This window comes from Pangasianodon hypophthalmus, chromosome 9 (assembly GCF_027358585.1).
Source record: "Pangasianodon hypophthalmus isolate fPanHyp1 chromosome 9, fPanHyp1.pri, whole genome shotgun sequence".
In the NCBI taxonomy this organism is placed as follows: domain Eukaryota; kingdom Metazoa; phylum Chordata; class Actinopteri; order Siluriformes; family Pangasiidae; genus Pangasianodon; species Pangasianodon hypophthalmus.
The window spans coordinates 21,228,972-21,249,130 of record NC_069718.1 but is presented as its reverse complement, the minus strand read 5'-3'; the positions used below and the strand labels follow the sequence as shown (position 1 = coordinate 21,249,130).

Genomic DNA, 20,159 nt, shown 5'->3' with positions numbered 1-20,159 from the left:
ATGGCAAGAAAAAGAGTCAGAGTGCTTATTTCCTCTCACTGTATGTGCTTATTAAAGTCATTATCTTGGAACTTCAGTCATTTTACGATCTAGAAAAGTGGATTATTCTCAAGTTGTTAGCATGAACATACTTTAAATTTCTTCTTCAATTGTTGGATCTTTAATGTAGTAAATATCTTTTCTGACAGAATCTTCTCCCTGCTGTCTGCCATCCTTCTTCTGGGGAACATACGCTACAAGAAGAAGACGTATAGAGACGACTGTATAGACATCTGTAATCCTGAAGTGCTCCCCACTATCTCTGAACTGCTAGAGGTAAGACATGCCGTGTTACAGTTTTGTTCAGGTAATAACGTCAGTGTTTCAAAAAGTGACAAGTCCTCTCAGATATGTTCAGATTACAAACTATATGGCATCTCACTGCAGTCAAGCCGTGCAGCGTATCTGATAAAGACCACACAATGTTGAATACATTTTCCCTAACCAACGCCCCTCATTTCCACAGCAAGTCCGTTTTATCTGATCATCTTTTTTTTTTTTTTTTTTTTTTTTTTTTTTTTTTTTTAAACTTAGCTTTCGGCTTTAGTAGAAATTTGGCATTAACGTTGCTTTAAATCAAACATAATTTTAAGATACATATGACTCTTGTTTTGGATTTATGAAGTGATCTCAGCATGTAAAAGCTGGGATTTTGGTAAGGGCCATTAAATTCACTGAATAGCCTTATTTAGATTTTACAATGCCTTGGCAATAAAATGTCTGAATTTATTTCAGAATTGACCAGACACAATATTAATATGCTTTTGAGACATTTATAAAGCAGCACATCATTTTTAGATTCACCACATGCTGGAAGCTTAATGCATTTTGGCATCTACTGAGTTCATGCAATCTAGGCAGTTTAAACCAAAGCTGTATTTATGGACTGAAGTTCTGTACCCTTTCAGATAAATAAAACATTACTAGAGCCTCAACAACACTTATCTTTGAGCTAATTTTTTTTTTTTGATATCACTATTATTCAAGCCACAGATATTCACAAAGCCATTTTTTCTACAAATGTTTCTGAATGTCGGGTGCTTTCTAGGTCATGTAGTAACTTGGCTTTACTTGTCCGCAGTCACGTCATTCATTTTTATAAATGCTGACTTTTACATTACTAGTTTTCCTCCACATGAGGTCATTTAGAGTTGAATGCCCAGGTTGCATGGGTTGTGTCTCTGATTTGCAACGCTTTATTTATTTTTCTTTTTGTGGTCAGGTAAAGGAAGAGATGCTCTTTGAGGCTCTGACCACAAGAAAGACAGTGACCGTGGGAGAGCGACTTATTGTACCTTATAAACTGGCTGAGGTATGACTTAAAAATGTATTTATTTTATTGAAAAATATATGTATATATAACCCAGTATAGCACATATTCATATTTTAAATAGATGCATTTTCTACATGATATTTATAATATCAGTATTTATGCATTTTTTTAATCCATTTATAGTAAATGAGCAAAATGTTCAAGGGGTATTATCAGCTCTCTTAAACATACCAAAACCTCTAACATCTCTGACATCCCCAAAGGCCGCATATTTACACAATGATGTGTTTAGCATAGCTTCTGATTACTGATTGAGTGGGATTTGCTGCTTTGAAATGTGTCAGAAATAATTGCAAATGTGTTGCCCATACATGGTCTGTAACATGACACAAGCCTGCTAAGAGACGTCAGGCAGAACAGTCATGTTACATTTTTTACAAACGAAAAATTGAGATTGAGAACACATTTTTGAAATTGATAACATTTTTACTTAATGTCTAAAGAAATTAATGATTTTATAATGAAAATGGGGGAAAATACAAACAAAACATGCTTCCAATCAGTTGGTGATGGTTAAACCAGGTGTACTGTATAATACAAGTAATTAACATCCTACCATGCCCTGTGGCATGTATAAAAATATCAGACAAGCCCAGTAACCCTTGATTTATATAGAGAAAGGTTTTGAAAGTGTGTATTATTGGGGTCAAATCACAGGAGCTCCCAATAATCAAAGTCTACTCAACTGTCTGTGTTTCGGTCCCTATTTAATAAAAATATAGTAGCATTTTATTTACAAGCACAGTGCAGATGCACCAGAGCAAAATGTAATAGTAATAAAAACAACAATAGTAAGGAATATAAAAACAAATAATAATACTAAAGAAGAAAAGGAAGAATGCATGTTTATATAACTATGAGAAAATAAACAGATAAGCACTGTATGATAGATGCATTAGGTGAGTGTAAAAGCAAGGTGGAAAAGATGGGTTTTCAGTTGTTTTAAAATGGGATAGGGAGGTGGAAGTACAGAGACGGAGAGGAAGAGTGTTCCACAGTAAAAGATGTATAAAGATGGAGGCTATGATGAGTAGGCGGGGCCAGACCATGCTTGGACATCTGAATTTAGATCTATTGGAAAGACATCAGTAAATGTGAAGGGTTGGATATTGTGTTCAAAAACGCACATTCAGTGACTGATACTTGTGAATTAGTGCGATATGTAAGGAAAAACAGAAGCACCCCAGTTCTTCACTGTTCTTCCTGTTAATGCAGGACGTGATCAGACTGTCAGCAAGAAACTACACTGAGAGGGATGTTAGCAGGGTCACAGTGCACAAACCTCTCATTACAAAGATAAATGCACATTTGACAAAACCATAAGCACTAGTCTACAGAGATGTGGAAAAAAGTGATCCGGTCAGATGAGTCATCCTTCACCATATTCCTGACGAGTGAGCGAGTGCGTGTGCGGCTTACACCAAAAGAGCGCTACTAAATGATTGACGCCTACAGTGAGGTGGTCTGCTGGCTCTGATAAGCCGTGGGGGAGTTTTGCTGGTGGGGTTTGGGTTCTCTTGAGTTGGGTTCACACTGATCATCTTTATCCTGATGGGAATGCTTTCTTCTAGCTTGATGGGCATGAGAGGTCACTGAATGGTTTACTGGTGTCCTAATTGAGGGGATTTATTTTGAAAGAATGGTGCACCATCAGCCATGTACAGTTCCAGAGACACGTAGAATGAAGCTTTTCTGGAGGCTCACGATGGTCTTATCAAGACCTTTAATGTCGTTTTTTTCCCTTTAATTTGTCTTAATCTAATTTGCCCATCTGTATATATGAACTTGTGACCCAAGAACTTTAAATGTTACTCACAGAAGTTGCTGCTCGGGTTTAAAGGTGTGTTTGTGTTGAGCTCTGAGAACAGTATTACCATGTTGGCTGATTTAATACAGTCTGTGGTCCACAAAGGCTGTTAGTCAGCCATTAGTCAGGATCCTAATAGCTCTAATCCTCTATTCCTCTCTACGTAGCATTCTTTATCAAATAACCAACACCACATGTGTTTATAGAACCATTAAGTATCTACATCTTGGGTGTTGTAGCTAAAAAGGTTGTATTAAGGATTTAGGATTATTTTATTTAAGTATTTTCGTGCCACTTATATAAGTTGTTTTGCCACATTTTCTTAAAAATAATAAAAAAATAAAAAATATTGTAAAAAATTCTCTTCCTGCAAGTGCAAGTGAAGTGCTGATCTTTTGATTGAAGTGTTGTTTAAAGCTTGATTTAAAAGTAATGATTCATAAAGGGGGCGTTTTATGTAATGTTGGTGGGTGGATGTGGTCGAGCTTACTTCCAGAGTTCAGCTAAAAATAAAACAGTAATCTATAATACAGGAAGGTTGGAAGGCAAGATTTTACTTCTGATTTAACTTCTGGAAATCATATCTGTAAGTCTGCAAAGATGTTAGACTCATTTTTTTTTTATTATTCCCTTATCATTACACAGACACGTGCACGTTCAGAAGCATGCATGTGCTGAAATACACACACAGTACAACATATCACAACAAAAATGACATAATATGTGAACTTTACACACCTAGATTAGCCTGGATAATCTCTGCTGTCTTCTGATAGACTGCGTTCTCATTGCTCGGTATGTTTGGCTTTCTGTACTATTTTAATGCTTATCTTCCTTTTACCTTGATCAGCCAAGTTTTCATTTTAGCTTACTTACATTTTACTCCTTTCATCTTCTGTGAAAAGGGAGGGTGTGTGTGTTACTTGACATGTTGATGCAATACAAGTGGCTTGCTTGGCAGGCTGTGTTTTATGGATCGATCAGTGGTTCAGAAGTTGATTTGTGGGTCTGGATACACTTAAAGCTTTTGGCATCAAACTTGCTGCGTTTCAGGAATCTGGAAACATAACAGCGACAGAGAGGAAATCACTAATGCTTTACTTGGGCCTGCTATCAGTAAACCACCGTCCCAGTGTTTCACCTCTAATAGAATAGTACTGACATATAGGGAGGTTTTGTAAGAAGGATATGGGTTTAAATTTGGATTCTGTGAATGCTAAATGACCAGTGAAGTTGAAGTCAGGTATAGCATATTGGCTAGTCGAGTGTCTGATGCTGGTGTTTCTGTGACTGCTGCATCGTGGGCGGCTTTGCAGACTGCTGCAAAACTATCTTTCTCTCGCATGTTCTGTTCTTTGTGCATTAATCTTGGATCTAATTTATTCTCTCCACCTGCTGAGCTGAGGTGTGAATTCCATCACAGAAACTGACCCTTCTTTGGAAATGTGCAGATATTTTTGTGGCTTTTCACACCTTGGTGGAGTTTCCTGTTGTCACACATACACAAATATTACACTGAAGGTGAATCAATGAATATATACAGGTGCGTGTGGGTGTGTGGGTGTGTATGTGTGTGAAGGTGTGTGGGTGTGTATGCGTGTGTATGTGTGTATGTGTGTATGTGTGTGTGGGTGTGTGGGTGTGTGTGTGAAGAGGTGAGGGAGAGATGGAGGGTAACTTCTACAGTGATCTGAGACACAGGCACAGACACATTTTTGATTTTGTGTGTGTGTGTGTTTGTGTGTGTTTTCTCTAGGCTGGAACAGTGAGAGACTCCATGGCTAAATCTCTCTACGGCGCTCTCTTTGACTGGATAGTCTTTCGCACCAACCATGCACTTCTCAACAACAAAGACCTAGAGGACTCTGCCAAGGTAGCATCTTTCCATTCAAGTCCACTGCTTAATCCCTAATTATCTCACAACATAATCTCTTTTAGAACAATAACCATGTAAAAGTAAAAAGATAAAATAATGGCTCTTCACCTGAAGAAGTTGAATTTCCCTGCTCATTGAATTGATTTGTGCTCTGTGGTCCATTCTGCTTCTTTCTAGCCATCATTCCCATAACTTTTATTTTAAAAAGAAAAAGAGCCAGAAGGTTTCTTTTGGTTCCTGAGTGTAAGGTTGGAGTTGGATTTTAGTGTCTGCATTGGATTAATTAGCTCTGTTAACAATCATGTCAGTAAAAATATCTTGTGTATGTAGTCAAATTTGTCTAGTATTTCCTATTCTAAGATTAAAATAAATCAAACATAAGATTATTAAACCTATTTCTGGGCCTCTGAAATAGTCTTGTTCTATTGGTAAAGGAATTTGCTAATTTTAAGCATTTATTTGTAGGAAGAAGCAAAATTATCTTAATAGAATAAGAAAATGTGAGTAAAATATCTAGTAATAGGTTTAATAGCCCTATATTTGGTTTATTGTAATCTTGTATATAGGAAATACTAGATAAATGTGACTATATTAAAGATATTTTTTACTTGCTAAGATACAATTTGTTGCAGTGTATTGGCATCTTTCATGGAAATGCGCAAAAACGATTGTGTAACATAACACACAATGATCAGTCACAGGCCAGTCAGTGTTTTTACGAGTTCTACTCAGAATTCTATACTTCTGAATCGTATAAGGATAAGAGTCTGCTTTCTTCATTCTTTGATGAGGTTTCAGAAGCTGAACTTGGAAACATCCTTTTCAGCTGAAGAGTTTATAGCCGCAGTAATGTCAATGGAAAATGGAAATCCCCTGGCCCAGATGGGTTTCCCAGCAAATTTTATCAAAAATTTACAAATGAATTAGCAACACTTTTATTAAGTGTATTTGAGGAATTTTTTTCTTCTGATACACTGCCTCCAACTATGCAATAAGCAGTCATATCGATTATTCTTAAGAAAACAAAGATCCTCTTGACTGTTCTTATCACCCTATTTCTCTTTTTAATGTAGACAGTAAAATTCTTGCTAACTTGCTGACTAGTAGGTTACAAAATGTTCTGCCTTCTATAGTATCCAGTGATCAAACTGGATTTATCAAGAATCAACAATTGTTTTTTTAAATTGCGCCAGCACTTAAATATTGTTTATGATTCCACCCCATCTGATGTTCCTGAGGTACTACTACTACTACTACTACACTCGATACTGAGAAAGAATTCGACCAGGTGGAATGAGACTATCTTTTTTATATTTTGAAGAAATTCAGGTTTGGTTCAAAAAGGTTCTTTATACATCCCCTATGGCAACAGTACCTACAAATAATAATTTATCTCCTTTTTTTTCTTTACAACATGGCATGAGACAGGGTTGTCGGGGTTGTCCTTTATCTGTCAATTTCTGTTTGCATTAGTAATCGAACCACTGGCTGTAACTTTGTGCAAACAGATTACCATTAGGGGAATTCACAGAAGAGCCACTGAACAGAAATTATCTCTCTATGCAGATGATATGCTTGTATACTTGTCTAATCCACTTACAAGCTTACCAGAACTGATTAGACGGTTAGTCACCTTTGGAAAGATTTCGGGATATAACGTTGATCTACAGAAAAGTGTAGATCTATAAACCTTACATCTCATTCAATGTTGTCTATTTTTTTCCATTTAAAATAAGATTTCCAGCTTTATGATAAACACTACTCACTTGCCAAAACTACTTACCAAATCACTATTTGATATCATTCTGAAAATCAGCCCACTTTCCAGAAATAATATTGGCATGATAGACTCTTTGATTAGTTCACAGAATGTAAAAATTTTTAACGAAGCTGAAGCAACAATGGGAAAGTGAACTTAACTCACAGTTTTCAGAGGAAATATGGCAAGATATTATAAGTAAGATTCACTCAGCCTCAATCTGTTTACAACGTACAATTATTCACTTCAAAGTAGTCCACCGCCTACACTGGACAAAAGCAAAGTTAGTAAAAGTTTTCCCCAAATGCAGACTTCTTGTGTGATAGGTGTGGAGTTGGGGTAGCTAATCATACACACGTTTTGGTCATGTCCAAAACTTTTTAACTACTACCACTTAATATTTAATTTTCTTTCAGGAGTTCTGCATATATCCATTAATCCTTCCCCCATTCTAGCCATATTTGGTTTAACTTCACCAGAACTCTGCTTAGATATCAATGCTAAAAATATGAGAGCTTTTTCGACTCTACGTCTTAGACGTCTTATCTTCCTTAAATGGAAGGACAGATCTCCACTTACTTTTAATCATTGACTCAGTGATCTTATGTATCATCGTACACTAGAGAAGATTCGGTACTCCACAAAAGGCTGTAGTCAAACATTTTCTACTATTTGGCAGCCAGTGCTGACATACATACAGAAGATGAATCTTTTTGCTGTTTGAGGTTTTTCTTGTTTCCTCCTCGTTCTCATTTAACACTATACCTGACCCTGTGAGGCCAAAATTATGTTATAGAATAGAATATTTTATTCTATTTCTCTTATGTCAATTAATTTTTTCTCCTCTCACAGAAATTCTTTCATCTGATTTTATCTCATATTGAAAGGAGAGTTTACAGATTAAGCATGTGTATAAGATGATGTGCAAGGGTATTGGTTTTGTTTTATCTTTACCTGTTTTTGTTGTTGTAATTATTATTATTACTATTATTATTATTATTATTATTATTATTATTATGTGTATATGTATTATGAAAGTGTGTATTTGTATTATTACAGTAAATGCGAATATTGAATCATGCCGAGTGCCAGGTTGCATCTGCTGAGAGAAAACCACGAGAAAAAAAAATTATGATTCCAAACATACATGCAAATCAGCACAAAATGGTTGCAGGAACACAAAAACAGTGTTTCTCAGTCTCTGAAACCCTTCTGAAAACCTGTAGTTTATGTTTGAAAAAGCATCTTCTATAAAACTGTACAGTAACTGTTGATGTTTAAGATCAAAATATCACTCATTGTGTATTATTCATGTTATATGTTTCTTTTTTTTTTTCTTTTTCAATTTTCTGAAAGATTTCTTATTTATTTCATCTGAAGTACGGCCTCAGTATAATGCTCATGTCTGTTCTCTTTTAGATTTTATCTATTGGAGTGTTGGATATCTTTGGCTTTGAGGACTATGAGAACAACAGCTTTGAGCAGTTCTGCATCAACTATGCCAATGAAAGACTGCAACACTATTTCAACCAGCACATCTTCAAACTGGAGCAGGTGTGAACCTCATTCTCCTTGTGTTTCTCTCACTCTGTCAGTAAGCTCAGGGGAGACAGGGATTCGAACTCGCGACCTCATCATTTTTTTTTTCTTCATTTTAATAGCAATGCATTCATTTCCAGCTGGGTTTACACTGTACAGTTTCCACTGTCACAGACAAAACCCTCACGATGAATTCTTTGTGAGAAGAATTCTTGGGATTAGAGGTCTTGGATCGTGTATGTGACGTGCTCACCAGTGGACAGTTTAGTGCCATTGCTACCAAAGACAGCTGGCGACAAAATTCTGGCACTATCAAGTTTTTTTGTTTGTTTTTTTTTTTTTAAATCTCAGAGTGTGACCATTGTTACGATACTCACCTAAATAGGAGAAATTTCACAGAAATCATGGGACAGCTCTAAATACGGTAGTTGCAATGGCAAAACATTAAAGAAACATGCTAATGGGCAGAAGAAATATCCTTGTTCCCTCAAGATCACTATTAATGTTTCTGTTTAAGTCCCATTTTCTGTGTGAGCTCAGATCTCACTGATTGATGATGTGAGCAGAACAGAGTCGTTTTTTAGTCGCAGGTTTATTATTAGAGGATCTTCATCATATAATCTGACATGGAGAGCACATGTTATCGTACAGTCTGTTATAGAATTCAGGCAAGACTTTATTGGGATTATCTTGTACAGTGTGACAAGTAATAATGTTAAAAGAGCACACAGTGTAAAACCAGCTTAAGGTAGTATGTAGTACTCTGTGAGCAAGGCTCCACAGGATTTTAGTTTTCATTCACTTTGATACATGTGTGCAGAGAAGATTTTGTGGACCGTCAAAAACCCTGTAAAATAATTGTTTCTGTTCAGAAGTTCAAGTTTTATTACAACATGAGGACTTGTAAACCTTTATATAAAGCCAACACAGTGTCGGCCGTCCTGCTCCTCTCTGTGTGTAAAACTGCTGGTTTGTGTGTCACAGATCCAACCTTTGTTTTCCGTCTGTGAAGTTTTTTTTTTTTTTAATGAGAACACATTAACTATAAAGCCGTACTTAGTACATTTTTATTTGTTATTTTCATGACTCTCAGAATGCAACGCTTTCCAAAGAAAGCACACCCTTAATGCAACTTTTTTAGTCACAAACTGTTATTTCTCAAAGACCACCATATCTGAGTCAAAACTGATTTTCAAATTCATTTAGTTTTCAGTAAAGACTTTGCTCTCACAGTCTGTGCAGTTCCTCTTTTAGTTTTTAGTTTAGTATGAAGTGTGTGGAGATTTTTGTTAAAAGGTTCTAATCAGACCAGACACATTTTTACTGCTGCTGTTAGGACTATAGTTTCCTGACCCTCTGTACCACACACAAAGCTGGACTCTATTAAAACGTTGTCCTGTTAGCTCCAGTGTGTGTGCATAAAAGATGTGTGGTTTAACAGTCAGATAACTCACTCTACCAGCACTGTTGTAATCAGTCAGTGATTATTTTTTTATTTTTTTATTTTTTTTGCCAGTAACAAATGGCACTGTGTTTCCACTGTGTTGTGTCATCGTTCAGCTTCTTCTGTTGCCATCAACACAACCACAGAAAAGAAAAAAAAGACTTTAATCACTCAAAGAAGCTTTCCCCAGTTTATCACATCCAAACCACGCAAACATGCTCACGCTCTTTTACTTCAAAGTAGGACTGAATGGTAATAACCATGACTGTTTTGCTCAGTATTAAAATCATGATTGTTTATCACAATTACAGAATTACTGGCACCCTTGGCAAAAGGTTCCAAAAAAATGACCTTGCATTTGGCACCATAGTTTCACACTGAAACTATGAGAGAAAACTAACCATTAATTGAATTAAATTTTAATTGAAGTAAAACCCTTATCACAAACTATGTGTCACAGTTATTGGCACCCCTGCTTGTAATACTTTGTGCAACTTCCCTTTGCCAGCAATAACAGCACTGAGTCATCACCTTAGGGATGTTATTCTACCTCCTTCAGGTGTTACAGTAAACATCTCCAAACATTAACTGTAACAACAAACGTATAAAAAGTTTGACATGTCATTTTTAAATCCCACCACGCCGTGCAACAAGAATACCCATGAAACAGTTTTACGGTTCTCTGTTGGCTTCAAGCTCTGGAAGAAATTCACGCTCTCTCTAGCATGCATCCTCTCTCTCTCTCTCTCTCTCTCTCTCTCTCTCTCTCTTTCTCTCTCTCTCTCTCTCTCTCTCTCTCTCTCTCATGCACACACACGTGCACAAACTATTCATTTGATCTGATTCAATTCAAACCAATTCTTGGCTTGTAAATCAATGCAGCTGTATAGTAGACTGTTTTGCAATTCGAATAATTTTTTTCTTTACACCCCTGCTTCTCCTATAAAGCTTGAGGAGATTGGTGAAAACATTTTCATGCTTGCAGTGTTCTTTTAATTTAAGAAAAAACATTTTTTATTGTACCTTATTTATTTATTTTTTTTTGATGATTAGGTTTGCATTTATAACCTAATTAAAGTGCTTTTGTCACTAGGTCTAAACCAGAAGGCAGATACCCTGCTGTCACTGCTGTCTCATAAGTCAGTGCCTTAGAGGGCATCTTTCAAAAGTGTGTGTTTTTACATGCGTTTCACAGATAACAGTATTCTGTAGCTAAAACTGCATATCTAGTGTGTGTGTAGAGGAACTTAGTGAGGTGTTTAATTATGACAGTAGGTAGCATGTGAAGCACACTGAGAGCAGTGAACATCATGCTGTTAAACACACACACACACACGTTCTTATCTTAAGCCAGTGTGTACCCTTTGAACAGTCGCCAAAGCAAATAGACAAACCTCCCTGCCGCAGGCTGCAAGGCCTCAGTCCAGTGTTTACTCTCCCACTGCCAATTACTCTTTAATTTGGCAATTTTTTTTGCGCTTGATTGCAGAGCATTAGCAGTAGATGGACACGCTGAGAGTTACAAATCAGAAGCGTAACACACTGCCCTTTCACAATGCATCATCTTTTTGCTATTGGTGACAGAACCTACATCAGATTTCTTCCTCATTTAGATACAAGATTGTATAACTGAATACGTTTAAAATGGTTTTATTACTGAAATGGTTTTGGTTTTATAACTCTCTAGTGATCTCCCACTCACCCTTCTTAGAGTCGAGTCCCCGGAAACACATACAGCTGTGGGACTGTGGGTAGCCAGAGGCAAACAAAATATAAAAGCGGACTCTGTTTCCTAAATTCAACTTCCTGTTCATCTGTTGCTGTGAATTTTCATCACTATGTTATCCTGAATTGTGGACAGTAATGTCCTATTTTTAAACAGAGAGACCAAAAGCAAGCAAGCAGTCAGTCAGGGCAACATATAATGTGTTCGGTGGTTCTGGTCAACCAAATGTTTTTCAGGACGAAAGAGAACTATTTATCTATCAACCTTCTGTGATGAGTAACTCGGATTCATTTTTTGTGCACAGGAGGAGTACCGTACAGAGGGCATCAGCTGGCATATGATTGACTACATCGACAACACAAGCTGCATCAACCTCATCAGCAAGAAACCCACAGCACTGCTCCACCTATTGGATGAGGAGTGCAAGTGAGTCTCAGTCGTTGAGCTGGATTTGACACTGTGTTACAGTTGAGGCTCTGACAGTTTACAGCATTATAAAATGTCCTAAATTATAGTTATCTAATGCTGGAAAAGATCATCTAGCTTGGATGTGATCCATTCATACAGCTAGCTATGATTAACTGAGAAAAGAGGATTAGGGGACAATGTAGCATTTGAGTTTGTTTGCTTGGTTGGTGGGTTGAACTGTGATATACAGAAGACCGTGATATTGGGTTTGTAATTTAGAAAAGCCTGATGCTTACAGTTGCTGTCACTAAAAGGCCCTCAGGATACACTGACCTCCTTGGAGGCAATGTGCATAGACCTTGAGCCAAATTGTAATAGCATTTACCCTTACCTACTTATACTAAAATGAGCTTGTGGAGGCAACAGTAAAGGAAAGGACATTCTCACAGCACATGCCCAGATCAGTTTTATAGCTTAGCACATAACTTAGAACAGCAGGAACAGAGACAAACTCAGATCATCAGTCTGACTTCCGACTTTCTCTAGCTTCCCCCAGGCAAGTAACCAGACTCTGCTGGATAAGTTTAAGAGGCAGCATGAGGGGAACAGCTACATTGAGTTTCCTGCAGTCATGGAGCCAGCCTTCATCATTCGCCACTACGCAGGGAAGGTCAAATACAGCGTCAAGGTGTGTGTCCAGGAGCTCAATTCTAATTGCTGTCCACACAATATCGCATCAAATTACACCACATTTTTAATTAAAATTGTGACATAATCAACTTAATTGTAGCATATTTGTTGGCTGGTTTAAATGTATTTTTTATACCTTGAATTGATGCACCTTATGTTATTGTATTTTTAGTACTATGGAGATATGCACCTCATAGACACTGTGTGTGTGTGTGTGTGTGTGTGTGTGTGTGTGTAAGAGAATAAGGCTCTTAGGAAGGAAACAGAATGCACAAACCACATTCACTGACCTAATTTTGCTTTCTAATCTGATTGGTTATATTTGCCTTTGGGTTTGAATTTATTTGAAGCACATGTTTAGCTGAGACTGTATTATTCATAGAACACTTCTTCTTTTGTACCAAATTTATTGTTTGTCTGCATCACACCCACACACACGCATCTCACACACACATGCATCACAGACACAGACACACACGCACCATCACCTCTCTTTCTAAACCACACCAGAAGGACTCTTCTGTGACTCCTTACACTGGCTCTAACACTTCCTCCAGTTTTTAAGAGTGCGTATTGCTTTTATACAGAGAGGACAACAAAAATGTAGATGGTGACTAGCATAGTTATAGAGATACAAAGAATCCCAGTCAGTGTAGTAACTTGGAAGTTTCCAATCATTTAAACAATGTGGACAAGACTGGAGCACACACCAGTCTTGATGGACCAGTGTGTAGGCCACAGAGGGGAATGGAGGCACTGTCACCCTAACTGAGTTATTGTGCCCTTCCCCACCACCATGTTGCTTTGTCTTTTGAGTTTTTGTGGGGTTTTTTTTTTGTGTTTTTTTTTTTTTAATAAATGCTTAGAAATTTAAAATAAAGTTATCCTGGAAGTGTAGGTCTGTCTATCCTTTGGGCTGTTTTTTTAATGTATGTGTGTGTGTGTGTGTGTGTTTATGCACAGTGCTATGAGTTTAACATCTTGACTATGCTTTATAGCATCATCTTTTAGCGGCTGATCGATTGCTAGAAAAATGTACAAAAATGGGCAAGGCTTGTGTCAGCTACAGCTTTCTCCTCTCAAGTAAATGAAGAAGGATATGAGCTCAGCTGGAAAAATCTTCAGTCCTCAGAACCCACGCAACAACAACACCATAACTTCACAATCTTCCTTTTAATCAAAAGCATAGTTGATGAAGATTTGTTGGTTGTGAAGGCCCATGAACATGATTTCATAACGCTGTGTTGTGTTGATGCTCCACGACACAGATATTTAGTATACGAGAACGGCCCATGGTGTTTGGGAACCTCTGCTGTAACTTATCTAATCTCTTCTTTTCCTATATAGGATTTCAGGGAGAAGAACACAGACCACATGCGCCCAGACATTGTGGCTCTGCTGAAGAGCAGTAAAAGCGCCTTTATCTGTGGCCTGATGGGAATCGACCCTGTGGCCACCTTCCGCTGGGCCGTGCTTAGAGCTTACTTCAGAGCAGTAGTGGCTTTTAGAGCAGCTGGAAAAAGACATGGGGAGAGGAAGAGCAGTACGTCCACAAACACACACGCACACACACACACACACACACGCACACACACACACACACACACAAAATCATGGTAATGAGTAAAATAAATCCTGTAGCATAAATTTGCATTACCATCTTTTGAGCTCTAACATTCTGATGTTCCTGATAAAAATACAGGGTCCCAAAAGTCTCCAAACATATGGGAGTATGTACGCCAGCACCATGTAGGTTGTGCCTTCGTCAGTCAATATTCATGGACGTCCACTTCTCGGTTGGTCCGTCTTTTTGAATTTTTGAGTTTTGGCGACAGTGTGTGTGTGAGGTGCTTGCCATGTTTCCTGTTAAAGTCCTTGCAACAGCTTCCCGATCCAGCCATGAGAATGATTTCAATACATTCTTCTTTTGTCAAATGCATTCTTAAAGGCTATCTGATATATATATATATATATGTGTGTGTGTGTGTGTGTATATGTGTATATATGTGTATATATATATATATATATATATATAAAAGTATGAAAAATTTTGGCAGACATTTTGCTAAAAAGTGTTGATTTCCCCTGTGTATGGAGACTTTTGGGACACCTTGTAGTTTAAATGTGGTTCTAACCTCCCTGTGTCAGGAGAGAGACATTTCTGCCAAGTTACATATTTTCCCAAATACTCTTCATAATTACATGTGCTTTAATTCAATTCAGTTTTATTTGTGTAGCACTTTTAAAAATTTACATAGTCACAAAGCAGCTTTACAGAAATATATAAATTCAGGATATAAATTTTAAATTTATAAATTTATCCCTAATGAGCAAGCCAGAGGCGATGGTGGCAAGGAAAAACTCCCTGAGACAACATGAGAAAGAAACCTTGAGAGGAACCAGACTCCTCTACTGATAGTTGACACCGTATAGTGCAACTATAAATAATTCCCTTCTATAACTGTGTACTACATGGTCGAAAAGTGCAATTATGTAACCAGGAAATTCATTGTAGTTTTCACATAAAGTCTATTTTGTTGAAGTTATCAGCTGTTCAGAGAGACTTGAGAGCAAAACTGTCCTAAAGCCATCATAGCAATTGTAGTCCTAAGCCATCATAGCAAAACTGTTTGTATCAATTGCAGTCCAAAGCCATCTTCATGGTTCCTAAGTGGTACTATCCACAGTAATCTCGTATCTTTTGGCTGTCCATATGAGACTATCCTCAGAAGTAGCAACACACTATGCCCGTGAACCCTCTAGATCTATTCCTTTACTTAAGAAAGGCTTGACTAAACAGATATGTTTTCAGCCTACACTTAAACTCTGAGACTGTGTCTGATTGGAAGGCTCTTCCATAACTGTGGAGCTTTGTAAGAGAATTTTGTGCTTTAGTGAATGACCCATAATACATTATTTCTAAATGCTAAAACTTATGTTCAGAAGTGTGTAAATGTGTAAATAGGTACTAATTAGGGCTAACTAGGTAGGAATATGTGGATGTATGTATATAAGATAAGCAATAAGGATGAAGGATGCTCAAGAGCTAGTTGGAAAAGTCTTCAGAAATGGCACAACATGCACTTATTACTTCACAGTCTGCCTTTTAATCAGAAATATGGTTGATTTGGTGCTGGAGATGAAGGACCTGTCCATATAATTTGTGTGTGAAATCACACAGCTGTCTTCACAACAATTGGCGTCCAGGTGGTGAGTGAATGCTGGTATGTCTGCTGCTATATTCCTAGGAATTTCTTTTGAAATCACATAAATTTTCCATTTAGCCTGTACTCTGTTTTGTTGTCTGGCTACTCATGACCGATCTGTGAATCTCTGACTCTTTATCTTGGCTTCCAGCATTATTTCTGCTAGTCTGTCCTTGGCCTGGCTGAGGGATCACTGAATCTTTTGGATTATTTTTATGGATTAATTTATTGGACTTTCTTGATGTTCTAATGGGGTCTATCTGGGATCACAGTTCTGCAGGTCATCCTATTTATCACTGGGGGATACTCATACTTGGAACATCAACCTCAGTCTGAACTGCTTCCCTTGGATGTGTTTCCGTGACCCACAGACACTGTTATTAAAAAAAAAAGTATAAGCAAATTAAACACTCTGCCTTAACCTTATCCACGGGGGCTCACATTGTTATTTCTTGATACATGGTGGTGAAATTACATCTTTAATCTGTGCCGATCTGATTGCCGTAAGTCATCTGTTCGAAGAATCAATTGTACGATCTTGCTTTCATTGCCAAAACTTGCATCAAATCCAAGGAATCGTCTTCCTGAAACTGCCTGTATTGCTCACCTAAATACACGTCGTGTAAAAAAATAAGGGAGCATTTCTTCATGATGTCATTGTGGATACAACACTGGTCTTTTACGCCTCCACTACTATGTTTGTTAGCATGATATCTCAAGTAGTTAAATGTTTGTAGGGCTTATATGGAATTATCACTGTAACCAGCACATGAACTGATTAGATTTTGGAATTGATTGAGACAGGATCAAGGTCAAAGCAAGGTCAAGTTTTTAAAAAATAGTTTTTCTTAAAGCTTCCTTCCTATTTGAAGTATATCTTAAGGGTGTTTCTGGCACACAATTTAGTAATAAGAAGGACTAGACGCTGTTGCCATAGAGTTCTACTTGTTTATTTGTTTTTCAATGAAACGTGGAACCAACCAACCAATTAAAACCAACTTCTCTAAACTGACTTTAGACTGGTTTGAGTTCTAGCTCAACTTCAAACTCAAATCTGACTTGATCTGACTATTTGTTTAACTGTCATTCTGCAACTCGCACGTTGAAAATTAGAGATTATTCTGATTTCACATGCCTGATTGGGAATCACAGATTAATAACATGATCAAAACTTCTTTTTTCTATCTGTCATGTGTTTAAAATCAATAATATTGTGTAATACTGTGAAAAATTTGTTCATGTTGCCTTTGTCACTTCCAGGCAAGGTTACTGTTAGGCATTACTTCTTGGTTTTCTAACAAATATTAATTGTAAATTCCAAAAGTCCAAGAACTGAACCGCATGTATACTTACTCACCTACCCACAACAACACAACTCATAACTAATATTCCATTACCCTTGTGACCTTCTTCAATCTTACACACCTTCCCACTCACTTCACACATCAAGTCTCTCTATTCTCCATCAACCCCACAGCAGGTTAGAAGCTGTGGGTGACAGAGCCTTTTATTACAGCTCTCCCTGACTTTGGAACAGTGCCTGAAGAGTTGGAAAGAAAATCTCTTAGTTTTTAGTCTCTTCAGATTTAAGAAAGTAAACCCAACCTTTTTAGAAATGCTGTTAACACCAGTACTAAGGAATTTTCTCTGGTTGCTTCTAGTACCATTATCTCTAACATAACATGTGCTATTGCTTTGACATTTTGTGTGTTTGTGTGTTATAATTATCGTTAATGCTGCTAATCAGACACTGCTCCTGCTACTGTTACACTTATAAGCGTTATGTTCTTTTTACGCTTCTTGGTTACTGCTTTAATGTATAGCACTTTGGATCTAGAAAGTATTAGTAAAGAGCATACTTGTTCAAAGAAAATAAACATCTACACAATGTGCTATGTCTTGTTGGTATTTAATCCCATTAGAAACTATCATTACTAATGTCTAACAGAGCGCACACCGAGATGAAGATGCTAATGTTTCTTTGCATTGCTCTGTTACTTCCTTCTCTCACTAGGCTCTGACACTGCAGTGCAGTGCACAGTCATTAAGAAGGTGGACAGCTTCAGTTTCCTGCATCACCCAGTGCACCAGAGAAGCCTCGAGATTCTTCAGAGATGCAAAGATGATAAATACAGTAAGGTTATATTGCTCAGACCTATTATAACTTTTCATTTGTTTAAGTAGTTCGATGAAGGGAAATAAAGAAAAGATTGTGTTACTTTGAGTGCTAACATACAGAAAAACTGGACTAGAAGAGCAAAGATCACTACTAGGACCAATTGACTGTTTGAGAGCAACATTATACTATTTATTCTTTGGTTAGCTAACTAGAAACCTCACGTATACATTCCTGTGAATCAGTTACATGGTTGATTGTCTTAATATCTATTAATATTTTGACTGAATGGCATTAATTAATTGATATTAAACATTGTGAACTGCATCTAATTTGAACTGAGCAAACTGTAACTGCCAGAACAGATGAGACAGTTTACTTGATCTGCTGTATTTGAAATTCAGCTCCACCTAGGCCAGCAGCCAAAAAACGTTAGAAGGGACTGTAGTGTATCTGCTGCTGAATCTAGGCAGGAATTTCTCAGAGGAAATAACTTGATATGTCATATGGTAATGGACACAATGCAGTTCAGCCCCTGAAATGCTAAGGTCATACACTGTCTGGAGCGATTTCCTTTAGACAGTAGACCTCACCAGTGTGTTCAGATTTCAGGTTCACATTAATTTTATTACTTCAGAATGTTTGCAATGCTTAGTGGTCATAAGAAAAAGGAATTTGGATTGGATTGGTCAATGTCATACAAGCAGATGTTTTATAATGTTGTAGTGATCATTATAGAAATATTAACATGCTTTATCCGGATCTCTTGAAATAGATTCTTGCATCACATGGAAGAATCAACGTAGTCCTCTGTCACACCTACAAGGCACCAACACTATCAATGAGAAAACAACAAGGTAGTTTCTGTTTCATCACACGGGCTCTTCATATTACAGAACGCTTCCATGCAGTGTAGAATACTGCACAGACATAAAGATAACCCTCTCACTTGCTCACTCTCTTTTCCTCCCTGGTCCTCAGAGACGGGTTTTCTGGGTGTAACGGTCGTAGCTCGAGGTCGGGTCGTCTCTCCTCCACTGGCTCCTCTCATGAAGAAGATGGTATTTTTGTTAATGCCATGAGCAGCAAGTTACTGGAGAGAGCCCAGGGCATTTTGATGTAAGTCCCATCTTCTTGTGAGACTTTACACAAGAACAATAAGAAATCATCCGAGCGCTTTTAATGATCGATTCATTCTTCTGTACAGGCGCAACAAGAACTACAAAGCCAAGCTTTCCCTTCCCAAGGTACAGCCTTAGTGCCAGCAATCACTCTTAACACTGTTAAGCATTTCAATCAACTAATTCAGATAATAACGATCATTATAAGGCTATTCTTGTGGGTGAAAATAAAACATATACCCTTATTTTGCCCTTTATTTTGTGTCCAGCATCTGTTAGATGTTAAATCTCTGAAGTACTTGAGCAGCTTGACACTTCATGATCGCATCACCAAATCACTCCTCCACCTGCACAAAAAGAAGAAACCCCCCAGCATCAGTGCACAGTTTCAGGTATAAAACTGGGAAGAACAGAATCACATTTCTGATGAGGTTTTAAAGGAGGGTTTAGCGAGCAATTACTTATATTTTACTGTTTCTTGTTGTGCAGGCTTCGCTGAACAAACTGATGGAGACCCTGGGCCAGTCGGAGCCCTACTTTGTAAAATGTATTCGTTCAAATGCAGAAAAGGTACTGCTAGCCTCTGCTTTGAGAGTTTAATTAGGTGCTGTAAAGGAAGACTAAGTATACCTATGTTTCTTTCTGTTTCACTTCCTCTCTATTTTTGTCTCTCAGCTTCCTCTACGCTTTAATGATGCATTAGTACTGAGGCAACTGCGGTACACTGGTATGCTGGAGACAGTGAGGATACGTCAGTCTGGATACAGCATCAAATATACATTTCAGGTATCACACACTTTTTTTTTTTTTTTTTTTTTTGCATACCCATTTGCCGACAAATTCCACCTCTTGTGCACACAAGCAGTCCAATGACTAGAAAGACAGCAGTAAATGGAGAAAAAAGAGATGTCCTTAGGAAGCTGAAGGCTGTTAAATGCAACATCTGTGCATTGAGCTGCAGTATCAAGAAGTATTTATCAGCTATGATAACCAGAGTTCCCTTTTCTCCGATTTTATGTTACATTTCATCTGTGCCATCTGTTTGCACCTTGTTTAGAACAGCAATTACTATGCTGACATGCCTGACTCATAATC

The 20,159-nt window shown here is 37.5% G+C and overlaps 1 protein-coding gene across 6 annotated transcripts in view; it reads left to right on the top strand.

Annotated features, from left to right (window-relative positions):
• Positions 1–20,159, top strand: part of myo9ab (myosin IXAb) — a 95,746-nt gene that overhangs the window by 54,130 nt on the left and 21,457 nt on the right. For all 6 annotated transcript variants that reach the window (XM_026918603.3, XM_026918604.3, XM_034307202.2 and 3 more), the window contains exons 8-21: positions 189–315; positions 1,262–1,351; positions 4,936–5,052; positions 8,234–8,368; positions 11,828–11,949; positions 12,478–12,619; positions 13,969–14,164; positions 17,842–17,961; positions 18,719–18,800; positions 18,925–19,062; positions 19,151–19,190; positions 19,334–19,456; positions 19,554–19,634; positions 19,740–19,850. In XM_026918603.3, the coding sequence (XP_026774404.3) occupies positions 189–315; positions 1,262–1,351; positions 4,936–5,052; positions 8,234–8,368; positions 11,828–11,949; positions 12,478–12,619; positions 13,969–14,164; positions 17,842–17,961; positions 18,719–18,800; positions 18,925–19,062; positions 19,151–19,190; positions 19,334–19,456; positions 19,554–19,634; positions 19,740–19,850 (1,624 nt within the window). The remainder of the gene's footprint in view (positions 1–188; positions 316–1,261; positions 1,352–4,935; positions 5,053–8,233; positions 8,369–11,827; positions 11,950–12,477; positions 12,620–13,968; positions 14,165–17,841; positions 17,962–18,718; positions 18,801–18,924; positions 19,063–19,150; positions 19,191–19,333; positions 19,457–19,553; positions 19,635–19,739; positions 19,851–20,159) is intronic.